The 16,663-nt window shown below is 39.9% G+C and overlaps 1 protein-coding gene across 1 annotated transcript in view; it reads right to left on the bottom strand.

Annotated features, from left to right (window-relative positions):
* Positions 1 to 449: 449 nt before the first annotated feature.
* The window catches only part of SLC4A1AP (solute carrier family 4 member 1 adaptor protein), a 29,397-nt gene continuing 13,183 nt past the window's right edge, over positions 450 to 16,663 (bottom strand). Inside the window, exons 7-14 of the mRNA XM_011281288.4 lie at positions 16,066 to 16,135; positions 15,512 to 15,698; positions 11,127 to 11,238; positions 8,688 to 8,928; positions 5,891 to 5,977; positions 4,600 to 4,667; positions 2,887 to 2,956; positions 450 to 793 (exon numbers count right to left, since the gene is read on the bottom strand). Coding sequence (XP_011279590.3) covers positions 744 to 793; positions 2,887 to 2,956; positions 4,600 to 4,667; positions 5,891 to 5,977; positions 8,688 to 8,928; positions 11,127 to 11,238; positions 15,512 to 15,698; positions 16,066 to 16,135 — 885 coding nt within the window. The 3' untranslated portion in view covers positions 450 to 743. The remainder of the gene's footprint in view (positions 794 to 2,886; positions 2,957 to 4,599; positions 4,668 to 5,890; positions 5,978 to 8,687; positions 8,929 to 11,126; positions 11,239 to 15,511; positions 15,699 to 16,065; positions 16,136 to 16,663) is intronic.

Below are 16,663 nucleotides of genomic sequence, written 5' to 3' on the forward strand. Positions count from 1 at the left end.
ATTCTCCTCTCCACAGAAGTGAGAAGCCCCATACTGGACAGAACACACCCAGCTTTCCATTCTATGACCTTATTTGCACCTTTCCACAGGAGGAAGAGAAACTAATCTGATTGATCTGAGTCCAGGACATTCAAAGGACTGAGTTTTTATCAGGACTGGTGCCTGAGTGCACAAGGTGTGCCATGGTCCCGGACTGCATCCTGATAAATCAGGGTCTGTCCTCAAACCTGGCAGTGTGAGGGGGTAGGAAGCTCTCTCTCTGTGTCTACTTTCAGTTCCAGGAATGACAGGGACACCCAGGGTCACACCATGGCATGACCTCCTATCTCAACACTTATTGGAGGAGGAGGCCGTATCAGTGAATCCTAGAGCCCAACTGCCAGAAGCACCCTATTCCTCAGAAGCACAGTTCCTAAAACTTAACGAATGAAAGACACTGTGGCCTTAAACATGAGACATCTTCACCTTCTCTTTTAATAGAGTCATGTCTCTCACTTTACCAATTCTCAAAATATATGGTTTCTCTTTACATACATACACAAACACTTTTAAACATAAATGCCAAATTCAAAAGAAGCAGAGGAGTAGATAAATTTATGGAGCCACAGAATGGGAGAAAAGGCCAGTCACCAGATTTTACAAAAGATCACCTGAACTCCTTCTCTGGACATTCAACTTGATATATTATCCTAAATATCCCACGTCACATGGTCCACAAGTCTTCCTTTAGGATTCTGAAGCAGTCAATAGCCATACTTGTCATTAAGATGGGTCCTGCCATCTCCACTTTGGCCTAGATCAAAGTATAAAGAAAAAAAAGAAATACATTCACTTCTCCAAAGTCAGGAGGGAAAAGATACCTAGACATTAGTGTCCGAAAAAGTAAAACAGACAAAGAGGTTTCTTCTATTCCAGAACTCTGCCCTTTGGCATATGATTTCAAAACGTGGTCGTCTTTTCATGTCTACCTTCACATTTATTAGCTGATAAAAAGCAAACATTTCTAGTACCAAAATTTCTGTTAACTACTAGTGTATGAGAAACTTGATCCATAGAAAAAGCAACCTGTGATAAGCTTATGGGGAGCAAGCACCTCATATACTGCCTTAAGTGCGTGTGTATGAACATAAGCTGTATACTCTCTATAGAATGCAATTCACAATCTCAAAAATGTTTATAGTCTCTCATCCAGTATGTTAACTTTTATGACTTTTTTTTTCTACACACACAACTCTACACTTGCAAAATTATGTTATGTTAGAGACTACTTACTGCAGAGTTGTTTATAATAGCAAAACTTGAAAACAGCAAATATTCACTGAGGGAACTGGTTAAATAAGTAAAGGTATATCTATACCATAAAAAAGAACTATGCTACAAGAAGAAAGAAAGAAAGAAAGAAAGAAAGAAAGAAAGAAAGAAAGAAAGAAAGAAAGAAAGAAAGAAAGAAAGAAAGAAAGAAAGAAAGAGAAATCTATAAATAGATACGGAAGGATATCCATAGAGTGATAAGTACAAAACAGAAAGGTACAGAATATGCTTCTATTTGTGTAAAAAAGGTGGTGAAATACCATGTATTTTATTGTTTACACAGGCATTTCACGTGACACATATAAGAAGTCACAGAGGGGCTCCTGGGTGGCTCTGTCTGTTAAGCATCTGACTCTTGATTTCGGCTCAGGTCATGAGCTCACAGTGAGATTGAGCCCTGAGTCAGGCTCTGTGCTGACAGTGTGGAGCCTGCTTGGGATTCTCTTTCTCCCTACCCTCCCCTCAAATAAGTAAATAAACATTTTTTTTTAAGTCATAAGAAAGTGATATTTTGTTGGCTTTAATGGAAAATACTGAGTAGCTGAGGTAGAACCAGAAGTTGTTGTTTTTTAACTTGAAAGAAATTTTAAAATACATGCAGAAGAGAAAAATACAATGAACCTCCATGTACTCATCACCCAGCTAAAACAATTATCAATATGTGGCAAATCCTGCTTTGTCTACTACTCCCTCACCCTCTGCTTCTACTGGATTATCTTTTTTTTTTTTTTTAATGTTTATTTATTTTTGAGAGAGAAAAAGAGAGGGAGGGAGGGAGGGAGGGGCAGAGAGAGGCGGAGACACAGAATCCAAAGCAGGCTCCAGGCTCTGAGCTGTCAGCACAGAGCTCAACATGGAGCTCAAACTCATGAACGAGATCATGACCTGAGCCAAAGTCAGACACTTAACCGACTGAGCCACCCAGGCATTATCTTAAGGCAAATCTCAATTATCATTCCACCTGTGAACCTTCTGTACACAGTCCTAGAAGAACTTTTCCTAAAAAACACAATTCACACTTTGAAATAATTAATAATTTCCTAATAGTATCAAACATCTGGCTAGTATGCAAAATTATCCAACTCGTATGTAACTTTTTTAATAGTTGTTTGTTCCAGGGGCGCCTGGGTGGCTCAGTCGGTTAAGCGTCTGACTTCGGCTCAGGTCATGACCTCATGGCTCGTGAGTTTGAGTCCCTGCATCAGGCTCTGTGCTGACAGCTCAGAGCCTGGAGCCTGCTTTGGATTCTGTGTCTCCCTCTCTCCCTGTCCCTCCCCTAGTTGTGCTGTATCTCTCTCTGTCTCTCAAAAATAAATAAATGTTAAAAAATTAAAAAAAAAAAAATAGTGGTTTGTTCCAATAAGGATCCAAGCAGAATCCACAAATTATACTTGGTTGATGTATCTCTTTAGATCTTTTACTCTACCTGTTCCCCTAGAAGGGAGAATTTTCCCACTTCATACTCTCATAAAAACTTCACATTTTGAACCTTAAACATACATTACCTACTCAGAAATATAAATAAGTCTTAAGAAGAATAAGTCTTAGAAGAGAAGAAAAGTAAATACAATCTACCTTCAGGTGGGACCCACACACAGTAGTCTGGGTCATCTTCTGGATATCTGGAGGAAAGTGTTGCTGGAAGCTGCAAAGAAAACATAAGTTATTTTACTGAAAATAATTTTAACTCTAAGGACTATTATCCCTATGCCTGTCAGCAAACAAAAACTAAGAGCAGCTTCCATTAATTACCTTCGCATAAGTAACCAAAAAATGGGAGAACATCTCTGAACCTTGACTTTTTCCTGTAAAGCCTCAACAAGTTGATTTTCAGCCAGTGAGAGTGAGTGAGGTTTTTTAAAAGAGGCAGTTAACAGAGATATGAGTTCTAATGGTATGATCTCCATACAGGGAATTTTGGTATTTGTCTTTTGAGCTAGGTGGAGAAAAGAGTTAACAGAGCAAGCCTAACTGCTATCCTTTGAAAGGCCTGTTTGCAAGGCTGGCCCTCGCCTAGTTTCTGGGGACTTGGATTTCAGGAGAGTTCCTACTACCCTGATAAAAGTGGCTCACTATGCCTAACCTGTCTGTAAAAAACAATAGGGTTCATGCTGAACATCTACTTTCCTTCTTGGAGAATGAAACTGGAGTACATGCCAGGCAGGAGGTACCCATATGATCAGTCCCCAGTGGGCACTGAGTCTCTAATGAGCCTCGCTGGTTAGCAACATTTCACAAGATGTCACAACTCACTGCTAGGGGAATTAAGCACATCCTGTGTGACTCCACTGAAAAAGGACTCTTGGAAGCTTAGCCTGGTTTCCTCAGACTTTGCCCCATGTGCCTTTTCCCTCTGTTGACTGTGCTTGGTATCCTTTACTGTAGTAAATCACAGCTGTGAGTACAACTACATGCTGAGTCCTGTGAGGCCTCCTATGAATTATCTAGCCTGAAGGTGGTCTTACGGACCTCCTAACACAACTAGCAATCCCACTTTTGGAAACTTACTGTATCCATACAAAATTTTGTACACACAAGATTAGTCCTTATAACACTGTTATAATAAAAGACTAGAAACAACCCAGCGTCAGGGTGCCTGGGTAGCTCATTCGGTTGAGTGTCTGACTTCGACTCAGGTGATGATCTCACAGTTTGTGGATTCGAGCCCCATGTCGGGCTCTGTGCTGACAGCTCAGAGCCTGGAGCCTGCTTTGGATTCTCTGTCTCCTCTCTCTCTCTCTCTCCCTCTCTGCCCCTTCTCTGCTCGTGCTCTATCTCTTTCTCAAAAATAAACATTTTTAAAAATTAAAAAGAAAACAAAAGAAACAACCCAGCATCAATCTATGGAGAAATGGTTAAGTATAGTACATCCATACAGTAGGAAGCCCTTGGTATACCAATACCTATTATGATTTCCACAATAGGTTAAAAAAAAAAAAAGATGTATAATGCAGTACATTACATTCTATTTTCCGTGTAATAAAAGGTCAAATAAGAATATATTATTCAAATGTCTTTGTATGGCATAAAAGGATATGAACAAAGATTCACAAATTAATAAAAGAGGTATATGCACAGTTATAGGGAACAGTGTGGATGGAGACAACAGAGAATTCAGAAAACAAAAATTCAAAAATAAGAGAGCCCAGACTTCTAGAAGAGGAGGTATTAGGCAGTTGGGAACTCTGCTAAGGTGATCCCTAAAAATTCACTCTTCTGAATGTGGTCAATGACAAGGGGATTCATTTTTACTCCTAGAGACGTGAAGATTATGACTAAGGTACTTACTTTGCCTGGACCGGGAGCTTTCTTTTTCTTCAATTCATTTCTGTTTTTCTCATATTCATTCTTTGATGCTAATTTGAGAAAAAGAAAAAAAAAAAAGAGGCAATAGCTATTTCAGAATAAGTAAAATAGAAAAGAAAAATTCCTCCTTAGAGAACATTATAAAAATTGAAGAAAACACGTAACAATCAAATTCTTAAAAATTCCCTCTACTGTCAAGATTCTATTAAAGAGAGAATTTTCCCTCTGCTAATAACCCTAGCTTTCAAATCCAAACGCTGTTCTAGAGCTTGAATATAATCGCACTATTTGAAAAAGGAAAGGAAAATGGGCTGATTTTACTATTCTACAGTTCAACCATTACAGTTAAAAGCAGTAGAGGGGTGCCTAGGTGGCTCAGTCAGTGAGCATCCAACTTTTGATTTCGGCTCAAGTCATGATCTCCCGGTTTGTGGGTTAGAGCCCATATCTGTACTGTTAGTGCAGAGCCTGCTTGAAATTCTCTCTCTGTCCCTTCCCCACTCTCTCAAAAATAAATAAACACTTTTTTTAAAAAAAAAGCAGGGTGCCTGGATGGCTCAGCTGGTTAAGCGTCTGACTCTTGGTTTCGGCTCAGGTCATGATCTCACGGTTGGGTTCGAGCCCCACATCAGGCTCTGTGCTGGGTGGCTGGTGTCAAGCCTGCTTGGTATCCTCTCTGTTCTCCCTCTCTCTGCCCCTCCCCTGCTCATGATCTCTCTCTCTCTCTAAAAATAAATAAATATTAAAATAAATGTTTATTTATTTTTTTAATGTTTATTAAACATGAAAAACAACAAACGGTAAGATGATGACCTGAGCTGAAGTCAACGCTCAAACGACTGAGACACCCAGGCACCCCAATAAACATTAAAAAAAAAAAAAAAAAAAGGCAGTAGAAAACCAGTCCTTTTTATTAAAAGGCCAACTTTTCAACCAATTTCTTTTAATAGTTTTGGAATCACTCCCATGATAGGCACAGACTCATCTCTGGGAGATGGAAAATTGTGGAGGGCTATGCATGGCCATGGGAAGAGTGAAGGCATCAGGTATTCTGCAGGTCAGGAAAATGGAACCCAAGAGGCAGAAAAGGAATAAAGAAAGGCAAATGGGATGGCAGCAAACATAGCCTCTCTTATGTTCCAGCAGCGTCTCCCCCCAGCATGCTCTGTGAAAGGCCATGCTCTGTGCTGCTTCAGCTCGACTCCAACCCCTCCTCTGACACCAGCTGGTTGCTTATGTGCAGAGCAGCTAAGGAGGCGGCTACGCTACTTGCCTGAGGGTTCCTCACATGATGCAGCTGTTTCACTAATCTCTTGATCATCTTTATTCTGTTGCACTTGGCTGAGTTGAGACATGTTTTCTATAAAATGCAGAACCAGAGTGTACTGTTATTATTTAATTCATAGGAGGGAACCAAGAAAACAAAGGCAAAAGCAAGAAAAGCTAAGTAAATACAGAATCATCCAGCCTTACCATCATTAGCTTCAATAACCTTAATTAGATTTTCAAAAAAAAGTACCTCCATATGTCTAACAGAGAAACCAATTTTCCACTTTAAAAACTGGCCAACTCTGAGCTAAAACTTTTCAGCAGTACTTACCAAAACCCTTAACAATGTACATATTCCTTGGCCTAGAAATTCTACTTCCAGGAACAGATTCAAAGAAAATAATCAGAGATGAATACCAAGATTTATTACATACAGTATGTTTATAATAGCAAAAATTAACAAATAATGTACAGGTCTAACAATATGGGGTTGATTAAATCAATCATGGCACATGCATATGATGGACCACTATGCTTATTGAAGTCACATTTTAAAAGAACATTTTAAGACATGGGAATGCAAGCTGGTGCAGCCACTCTGGAAAACAGTATGGAGGTTCCTCAAAAACTTAAAAATAGAACTACCCTATGACCCAGCAATTGCACTACTAGGTATTTATCCAAGGGATACTGGTGTGCTGTTTCGAAGGGACACATGCACCCCAATGTTTATAGCAGCACTATCCACAATAGCCAAAGTATGGAAAGAGCCCAAATGTCCATTGACGGATGAATGGATAAAGAAGATGTGGTATATATATACAATAGAGTATTACTCGGCAATCAAAAAGAATGAAATCTTGCCATTTGCAGCTACATGGATGGAACTGGAGGGTATTGTGCTAAGTGAAATTAGTCAGAGAAAGACAAATATCATATGATTTCACTCATATGGAACTTTAAGGACTTTAAGAGACAAAACAGATGAACATAAGGGAAGGGAAGCAAAAATAATATAAAAACAGGGAGGGGGACAAAACATAAGAGACTCTTACATATGAAGAACAAACAGAGGGTTACTGGAGGGATTATGGGAGGGGGATGGGCTAAATGGGTCAGGGGCATTAAGGAATCTACTCCTGAAGGGGCGCCTGGGTGGCTCAGTTAGTTGAGCGTCCCACTTCAGCTCAGCTCATGATCTCGCAGCTCGTGAGTTTGCACCCCACGTGCTGACAGCTCAGAGGCTGGAGCCTGCTTCCGATTCTGTGTCTCCCTCTCTGCCCCAACCCACTCGCATCCTGTCTCTGTCTCTGTCTCTCTCAAAAATAAACATTAAAAAAAATAAAAACTAAAAAAAAAAAAAAAAAAAGGAATTTACTCCTGAAATCATTGTTGCACTATATGCTAACTAATTTGGATGTAAATTTTTTAAAAAATTTTGTTTAATAATAAAATTAAAAACAAAAAAATTAATTAAAAAAATTAATTAATTAAAAAAATAAAAGAACATGTCAAGACAGAGAAAAAAATAGATTATAAAATAGCATGTACAACATAATCCTAATAGTGAAAAAAAAAAGAGGCCTAGAGTAATCCCTAATCAGCTGCAAATTTACTAATTAATGTATCTTTACCAAATTTTAAAATCTTCTATTTTTATACACACACATATTTCCTTTGCTCCTTTAAAGAAAAAATACTTATTGCTCCCCTTCCTGCTGGCCTGCTTATATGCCACCCTCACAATATATGGATCAGAGACTAGACTCATTAAAAAAGCATGTATTTCACACCTTGTTTGAATAAGCATTTTGCCAATAACTAAACAAAAGGAGAATGCAGAAACAAAAGATCTCTCACAGATGAAAAAACAGTAACTTTTCTTTTCTCAAACAACTGAGGATGATTCAAGAGCATGTCTACATACCAGGCCTGTTGTTTTATGTAGATAAGCCTGGTTTGTTTTGGAAGTAGACATGCAAACTTTCCCACATATATTTAATGTCAGTTTTTGTTTTGTTTTTCGTCAAGCTCTCTATTTTCTGTGAAGTCTTAATATTGCCAGACAGTTTGGCCACCCTGCAGGAAAGTAACTCCTGCAGTGGACAAGGAGAGAAAGATACTAAAATGATAAACAATTATCTCTAGGGGTGAGACTGCAGTAGATCTCTCTTTTCTTCTTTGGACTTTGATGTATGATCAGAAGTTTCTAAAATGAATTTATCTTCCTCTTAATCAGAAGAAAACATATTCAAAAGCCAATCAATTCCCTCTTTTTCATCAAGCCTTTGCTGAGGTGGGTCTCTGCTAGGTGTTCTGCTAGGTACCACGGACAAAAAGATGAATAAGGCATTATGCTTCCTGAGCAGTATGCACAGTGGGTACAATTATGCTTAGCCTCTGTTTTAGGGATAGGGAAAAAAATGAGCAAGAGGAGGTTTATCCTTAAACCACCTAATCAGGCCTCATCATGAACCTAGTCCACTGCCCTCCAATCACACAGTGGCAGCTGCTCAGGGTTATTTCATAGCAACTGTGGTTTCAGATTCCACAGCTTTCAAAGTTTCACAACTCTGGAATACACTGGAAATGCCTGCCCTTATTTTGCAATGAGGATAAATAATGACTGACAGTCAAAGAAAGACCAAGAAAATATGTTTCCATAGAGTCAGCTGTGTTATATATCATAAAGTGCCACAAAGTCAAAATGCACAAGCAAGAACTGGCTTTGCTTTTTAGGCCTCTGCACAATTAATGCAAATGCCCCACTGAACAGCATAGGAAGGAGAAGAAAGATTTACCATGGTTTTTTGTTTCTTTAGAACATGTGAGATCAGTGGGAGGCCTCGCTTCCTGCACTGCTTCTTCCGGCTCTATCTCCGCCTGTAACCTACTGCTCTCAGCCTCCATTTTTTTCTTTTCATCCTCCTCCTTTTCCTTCTCCACATCTTCTTCTTCTTCTTCCTCCTCCTCTTCTACTTCAGGCTCATCCTTCATTCTCATTAGAGCTGGAGGGAGCTCTGGACGTTTGGGGGGTAACTTCTATAAAGGAAACAAAACCATGAATGAAGAGTTCCACATAACGAGAAAGAGACAACTCTCCTCAAGGAGGTTAAGCTAAATGTGGAGAATGTCTAACCCCTCCAGATTGATGAACCCTGCAGAAGTCTGCTGGAAGGAGGACCTGCACATGAGCTTTTATCCATCTGTGGACCCTTAACACACATCTTTATTAGTTTCTAGGGTCCAAAGAATATTAAGTACAAAACACTTGAAACAGCTTGTAGGGAATGAAAACATTTATTCCAGGTGAGTACCTGCTGCAGGAATTCTGTCCTGTTACCCCTCAGGGGGTTAAAGGATCTTCATCACAAAATCTAAGAAACAGATTATTTGCCTAGATTTTTCACTTTAGATTTAACTCAATTTAAGGAAATAAGACATGTAAATCAGTAAAACAGATCCTGAAGAAAAGACATTCCTTGAAGAATAAAGTCAAACATTCTGATCAAGACCTCTCAATAAAAGTAATTATTAGAAAAAGTTGATTGCAGCTTAAGAAATAGAAAGTACCAAAGTGTACGTTGGGCATATCATTTTTTAAATAAAGGATTTAAATCAGTAATCCTTTCAAGAGAGCTTTTTATTTTATTTATTTTTTTAATTTTATTTTAAGTAGGCTCCATGCCCAACATGGGCCTTGAACTTATGACCCTGAGATTAAGAGTTGTATGCTCTACTGACTGAGCCATCCAGGCACCCCTAAAGAGAGTTTTTAAGTAGAGTTTTTCCGCTAACTAAAACACAAGTACTTCCAGTCCCCCCATCCTCACAGAAAAACCTCCATCTCAGGTCAACCACATGGCTGGGACTTCAGGCTTCTTCCCCCAGATGGCAGTTTACCCTAATTGAAGGTGCTGGGGGCTGAATTCTGTCCCCACAAAATTCATACGTTGAAGTCCCAATCCTTAGTACCTCAGAAGTAACCATATTTAGAGATAAAATCTTTATTTATTTTTTTTTTTTTAATTTTTTTTTTCAACGTTTATTTATTTTTGGGACAGAGAGAGACAGAGCATGAACGGGGGAGGGGCAGAGAGAGAGGGAGACACAGAATCAGAAACAGGCTCCAGGCTCTGAGCCATCAGCCCAGAGCCTGACGCGGGGCTCAAACTCACGGACCGCGAGATCGTGACCTGGCTGAAGTCGGACGCTTAACCGACTGCGCCACCCAGGCGCCCCGAGATAAAATCTTTAAAGAGGTAAGTTAAAACAAAGCAGTTAGAGTAGGACCCTAATCCAATATGGCTGGTATTTTTTTTTTTTTTTTGAGAGGGTGAGAGAGAGAAAGAGAGAGAGCGAGCATGCACGGAAGGAAAGAGCAGGGGAGGGGCAGAGAGAGAGGGAGGGAGAGACTCCCAAGCAGGCTCCGCACTGTCAGCCCCACCTGGGGCTCAATCTCACAAACCTTAATAGTGACCTGAGCCAAAATCTAGATTCAGACGCTTAACCAACTGAGTCACCCAGGCATCCCACTATGACTGGTACTCTTATAAGAGGAGGAGGAGAGGGGAGACACCACAGGTGCAAGTGCACAGACAGGTGACCACGTGAAGATGCAGGAAGAGGGCAGCCATCCCCAAGCCTAGGAAAGAGACCTCAGGGGAAACCAACCCTGCTGGCATGCTGATCTTGGAACTGTGAGAAAATAAATTTCTGTCCTCTAAGCCGCTCAGTCCGTGGTATTTGGTTAGGGCAGCCCTTGCACACTAATACACAAGATTCAGCTCTTTGGGGTGATGAAAACCTTCTAAAAGCTGGACCTGTAAACAGGGATGTATATAAAACAAAAACATTCACCAGTGAAGTGTTAGAGGATAACAGAGAGATCACAAAGCTCAAAAAAGAGAGGACCTGGATTTGATTGCCAGTCTAGTCACTTAATGATGTGATGATGTGTCCCGTAATTAATTTCCCTGACCCTGTTTCCTCACCTGCGAGAGGTAATAATTCCCACAAGTCAGCAAGTGTTGAAGGGATTAAATGAAGTAAGGAACACCACATGGCAGAGCCGGGTGCAGTGACTATATAACTAACAAATGTTGAGTCCCACCAGGAAAAGAGACACTTCTTAAATGCAACATCCATCACAAATTAATACACTGATGTTCAATGTACAAATCAGTTATATGCAAATTGACTTGAGAGCTAAAAGTTTAACACCGTGACCCACAACTTACCCCTACTGTTCCCGTTTTTAATTTGAATTTGCTTCCTCCTTTCATGGCACCAAAGAGAGGCAACGTAAGCTTTTTAGCTTTGTTTTCCACATCTGTAGTCTGACTTTCAGTCCTAAGAAGAAAGAGTAATTGTACATGTCTATTCCAGTGAGGCCAAAATTTTATCTAAAAACACTCTGGACTCTGACAAAGAAACTTCTGGGAAACAAAAATTTCCACAAAATGAATATCTAAGCATATACCAACAGGAAAAGGCCAACAGAGTCTGAATGGACAATGATACTGCTGTCACAGACACAGGACTATTAAGGGTGAGATGAGGTTCTTAACTTCAGTAAGTCCCAACATGCTACATGACTTCACCTTCATAAAATGATGCTAACAGTACGAAGGTCACTGGCAAACGGGGCAAGATCCCATTCCCACTAAGTGGCAGGAGACGGGTCCACAAAGTAAAGCCCTATTTTCCACCAACCTCGCAAGAGGACCCACAGTGTCTTGCCTGGAGTCCACACTTATCATAACCATGGACAAAGGCTCTGATCACAGAAGTTAAAAAAACAAAAACAAAAAACCTCTGTGAAGGGGCTACGCTGCATGGTAATGACAAGGACATAATGAGAGACCTTACAACTGGTGAGTTTGTCAACGTCTCACTGGCTGGAGAGAGTTATAACAGCTAAGCCCACTAGGGTAAAGCTAAGAGCAAAAAGAAGAGATTATAGAAATTGGGAAACAGCAGGGGCAAAAAAAAGAACACAGCAAAAACAAAAAGGATGTAGTTGAGTTGAAAAGACATTCAGAGAGTAGGCAGAGGTGACGATGACAAGATAGCATGAGGAGACATAGGGAAGGGCAGGCCTGGATTCTGGAATACAGGGACAGCACTGGCACTCAAGACACACAGTGAGCCATATGAGAAAATGACCTTGCTGCTCTATACTGAAGCCCCATTTGTCACTACTACCTTCTTCTACCTAAGTCTTACCCCCTCAGTGGTGCTCTTGGGCCTAGCCTCACCACCTTGCTCTCTACCATGGACAGACCCATTGCCTTGCTAAGGCCACCAGAAAAATCCTGCCTGTTTGTCTGTAAAGACTTTTCATCAAATACTATCCTTCACAGCCCCTCCCTACAGGTCTCAGGAAGGTTCTAGCATAGAAGACAAAAGCAAGAGCAACCCAGATATTCTTCAGCTCCATTAAATAGCTTGGCTTGTCTAGAAGATGGGCAAAGTCACCCCAAGGAGACAAAATGGCAGAAGACGGGATCCCAATCAAGAGCTGCTTGGGCAGGGGCAGGAGGGGTGTTAGGTAGAAAGGTTGGAAGGTCAACCAAAGTGAGAAGAGGAGGGAGAAGGTACACACATCTGTACATGTGCTGCTGAATGAGCACAAGGTACACACATCTGAAGTCCAGGATATAAAGTAGGAGAGGGAGGAGAAACTAAGCAGACACACAGACAGCAGGAAGGGAGGCTGTGGAGGAAACTGGCATACCTTTTCTGGAAGGGATGACTTAGCAAGGGAAAGGATTTCAGAGCTGGAATTAAAATTCACTGTTAATTTGTTTACCCTCAGCTATACCTCCAGAGTTTTTACCCTTTCTCCACAAACACAATGTTACAAATAACTGCTAGGTATAAAAGAAACAGGACAATGATCACAATGATGATACAAACACTTTGTCAAGCGCTGTTCGTGTCATCTTTGCAACATCACCAGTACTTCTAATTGACAGACGAGGAAGGGGAAGGTCAAAGAAGTTGCATAATTTGCCTCAAAATGCCCAAAAAGTAATTGATAGAGCTGAGAATGAAAGCCAGGGAGTCTAACTTGAGTGCCAACCCCCCTCCTCACTATCAGTAAATCAAATGCCACCAGGGTCAAACAGACCTTTGTGGACTGACCTATCAGTCACTGTGTTAAATAACCAAACTACACATAAATCTTTTAACAGAACTGCTAGTAATTTAGGGACAAATTTTCTGTACAATCAAGGGCTCCAGATACATACATTCTATCTTTACATCTCGACATAAAAATTGTCCCCCAGTATCTAGATGTTTATCTATACAATGCCCCAAGCATCAAGTCACAGGTTTTGTACACAGGGGTAAGGCGCCGCATACTGACAATCTAAAGCAGTGCTGTCCAACAGAATTTTCTGCAATTATGGAAACGCTCTGCATCTGCACTGCCAATACAGTAGCCATTATCCACGTGTGGCTACTGAGGAGTTAAAATGTGGCTAGTTGAAGAACTGAATTTGCAATGTCATTTCATTTTATTTTTTTTTTTTTTTAATTTTTTTTTCAATGTTTATTTATTTTTGGGACAGAGAGAGACAGAGCATGAACGGGGGAGGGGCAGAGAGAGAGGGAGACACAGAATCGGAAACAGGCTCCAGGCTCTGAGCCATCAGCCCAGAGCTCAATGCGGGGCTCGAACTCACGGACCGCGAGATCGTGACCTGGCTGAAGTCGGACGCTTAACCGACTGCGCCACCCAGGCGCCCCTGTCATTTCATTTTAATATCACATAAGACTAATGGGTGTTATATAGGAAGGACATCACAGATCAAAAGAAAATGAGAAACGTCCTAGAATTAATTACCTTCTTAAGTGTGTGTACCCATCTGGGCAATGCCACTTTTTGAGATGCCCACCTGGATTGTCCTGGATTGTGCTCACTTAAAGTGGCTTATTTCTGCAACAACCTACTCAACATTTTCAAAATTTGTTGAGACCACATAGAACAAAATTTGAAAATATTGTCAAGTTGAAAGACTGGACCTTATTCTCTCTCTCTCTCTGTCTCTCTCTCTCTGTCTCTCTCTCTCTCTCACACACACACACACACACACACACACACGCACATTCATACATTCATGAATACTAGTCAAGTCTGGGAAAAGCTATTCCCAAAATTTTGTTCACAAATTACTAAAAAATCTTCTCGATTTCTACAAATGGATTTGGGTTATTTTCTTCCAAAAATTTCCCCAAAATCAACTTTAGGGGATTATGCCTTCCCCCATTTTAAAGGAAGAAATTCCACTTTAAAAGTATTTAAATACATTAAAATTGTCAACTGGTTCTTAGGAATGACAAATCAGGTGTTAAAATGACAATCTGTGGTTTTAAAATCATAGATAAAAAAAATGGTATTACGTTGTTGTACTTGTCTTTCTCTTTCTCTTATGAGCAAGATTGAGCATCATTTTATTTTATTATTTTTTATTTATTTTTTTTTTAATTTTTTTTTTCAACGTTTATTTATTTTTGGGACAGAGAGAGACAGAGCATGAACGGGGGAGGGGCAGAGAGAGAGGGAGACACAGAATCGGAAACAGGCTCCAGGCTCTGAGCCATCAGCCCCAGAGCCTGACGCGGGGCTCGAACCCACGGACCGCGAGATCGTGACCTGGCTGAAGTCGGACGTTTAACCGACTGCGCCACCCAGGCGCCCTGAGCATCATTTCATATAGTTATATAGCTATTTGTATTTCTTTTTCAGTGGCCTGTCCGTTGATATCCTTTTCCCATTTTTCTCTTTGGTAGATGGTTGTCTAGTTATTCGAAGGTCTTTATAGATTAGGGAAATTAGTCTTTTGTGCATGTTGCTCTTTAAAATTTACTCTGGGGGCACCTGGGTGGCTCAGCCCAGTTGAGCATCTGACTTCAGCTCAGGTCATGATCTCACAGCTCATGAGTTCAAGTCCTGAGTCAGGCTCTGTGCTGACAGCACGGAGCCTGGAGCCTGCTTCAGAATCTATCTCCCTCTCTCTCTCTGCCCCTCCCCTTCTCATGCTCTGACTTTCTCTCTCTCTTTCTCAAAAATAAACATTTAAAAAAAATCTTTTTAATAAAAAAATAAAAAATAAAGAAGTTTACTCTGCAATAAAAATTAAGAAAAAAAATCGGAGCTTTCCAATGAAAAAGGAATCAATATAGTTTTCTCTAAAAATCCTACAGCAGTCTGCATTTCACAAATGAAATGGCTTTTTACTCTATGAAATCACTGCCTTCTGTGCTTTAAAGGGTTCCCTACAGTCTATTTTTATTCTGTAATGATTATCTAAGAAAATAAAGATATAATGGGACTCCTGGGTAGCTTAGTCGGTAAGCATCCAACTTTGGCTCAGGTCATGATCTCATAGTTTGTGAGTTCGAGCCATGAGTCGGGCTCTGCGCTTACAGCAGAGAGCCTTGCTTGGGATTCTCTCTCCCTTGTTCTCTGCCCCCCACCCCCCACTCATACCTTCTCTCTCTCTCAAAATAAATAAACTTAAAAACAATTTTAAAAAAAGAAAGATATAATTCAAAATGTTATCTGTGCAAACATGCTTATTTAAAATTTCAAGTATAACTAAGACTGACTTACTTTTTTAGTTCTGGAATCTCTGCTGGTTTTACAATTTTTATCAACCCTTTAAGTCTCTGTAGTTCTTTCCTCAGTTCAAAAGTTCTCAGGTGAAGTTTCTTCCGGGACACACCATCCAATGCACTCCCTGATTTCATTTCTGACATGAACGCATCTAAGGAGTCCTGAGATGGCGACTCTGATAAAGCTGTCCAAGAAAAAGATAATACATGTTTAGAAAAATTGCCTCAAATATTTTAAAACTCAGCCAAAATTTCTGTAGAAAAGTCAGTAACTTAAAGTTGGACAGAGGACATTACTGGTATTAGGAATAAGAAAACAGGTTATAGCTTGGAGACCTTGGGACATCACTTTGCCTTAATGCACTTCATTCCCCTCATCTATTACATAGAAAGTTTAAACCAAATAATTTATAATGTTCCTTATAGTTCTAAGATGTTCTGTTGTTCCTTAGAAAGGCTCCATATTCTGTACATCTTACTAACTAGCCTGGAAGAGTGCAATACTTATGGGAGATGCCCCATACATATTTGTTTCATGGGTCATTAACTTACCTTTGCTTGACGCTTTCAGTTTCTCAGAAATTTCAGAGAGCTCCCTTTCAGCATCATTTAACTTTGCAACCTGTAATGCCCAGATTAACAGGGTTAACAAATGTTTTTCTTCTTTCAAAATATGGTAGCTTTCCTGTCTTCCTCATTTTATTTCCACTATTGTTACAAGTTTAAGAGGATTCAATCAGAAGTGTAATTAAATGTGCTTTTTATGGAGTTAACATTTTCATGCGTTTATGATTCAAGCTGAGTTAATTTCTGAATTCAGAATTTAACAGAATGAAAGTACAGAACATAAACTTGACTTACTTAGAAGAAAGAACTCAAGTCATTTCTTTTCACTGATGAATCAAAGAACAAAGCAAAACAAAACAAAACAAAAAAACAACAGATGTTGGGTAACGTTTTAAGCTCTGAATACTACTAATCATAGTGAAAAGACATGCTATCTTATAATGATTTCATGAAGGATATACTACTTAAGACTATTACCAAACTACATTCCTCAAAATTCCTTTCACAATTCTTGACTTCCAGAAGTCTAAAGTTGATTTCACCTCAGAATGTCCAAATTTGGAACTTTTTCCTTTCTTTTTGT

This window comes from Felis catus, chromosome A3 (assembly GCF_018350175.1).
Source record: "Felis catus isolate Fca126 chromosome A3, F.catus_Fca126_mat1.0, whole genome shotgun sequence".
In the NCBI taxonomy this organism is placed as follows: domain Eukaryota; kingdom Metazoa; phylum Chordata; class Mammalia; order Carnivora; family Felidae; genus Felis; species Felis catus.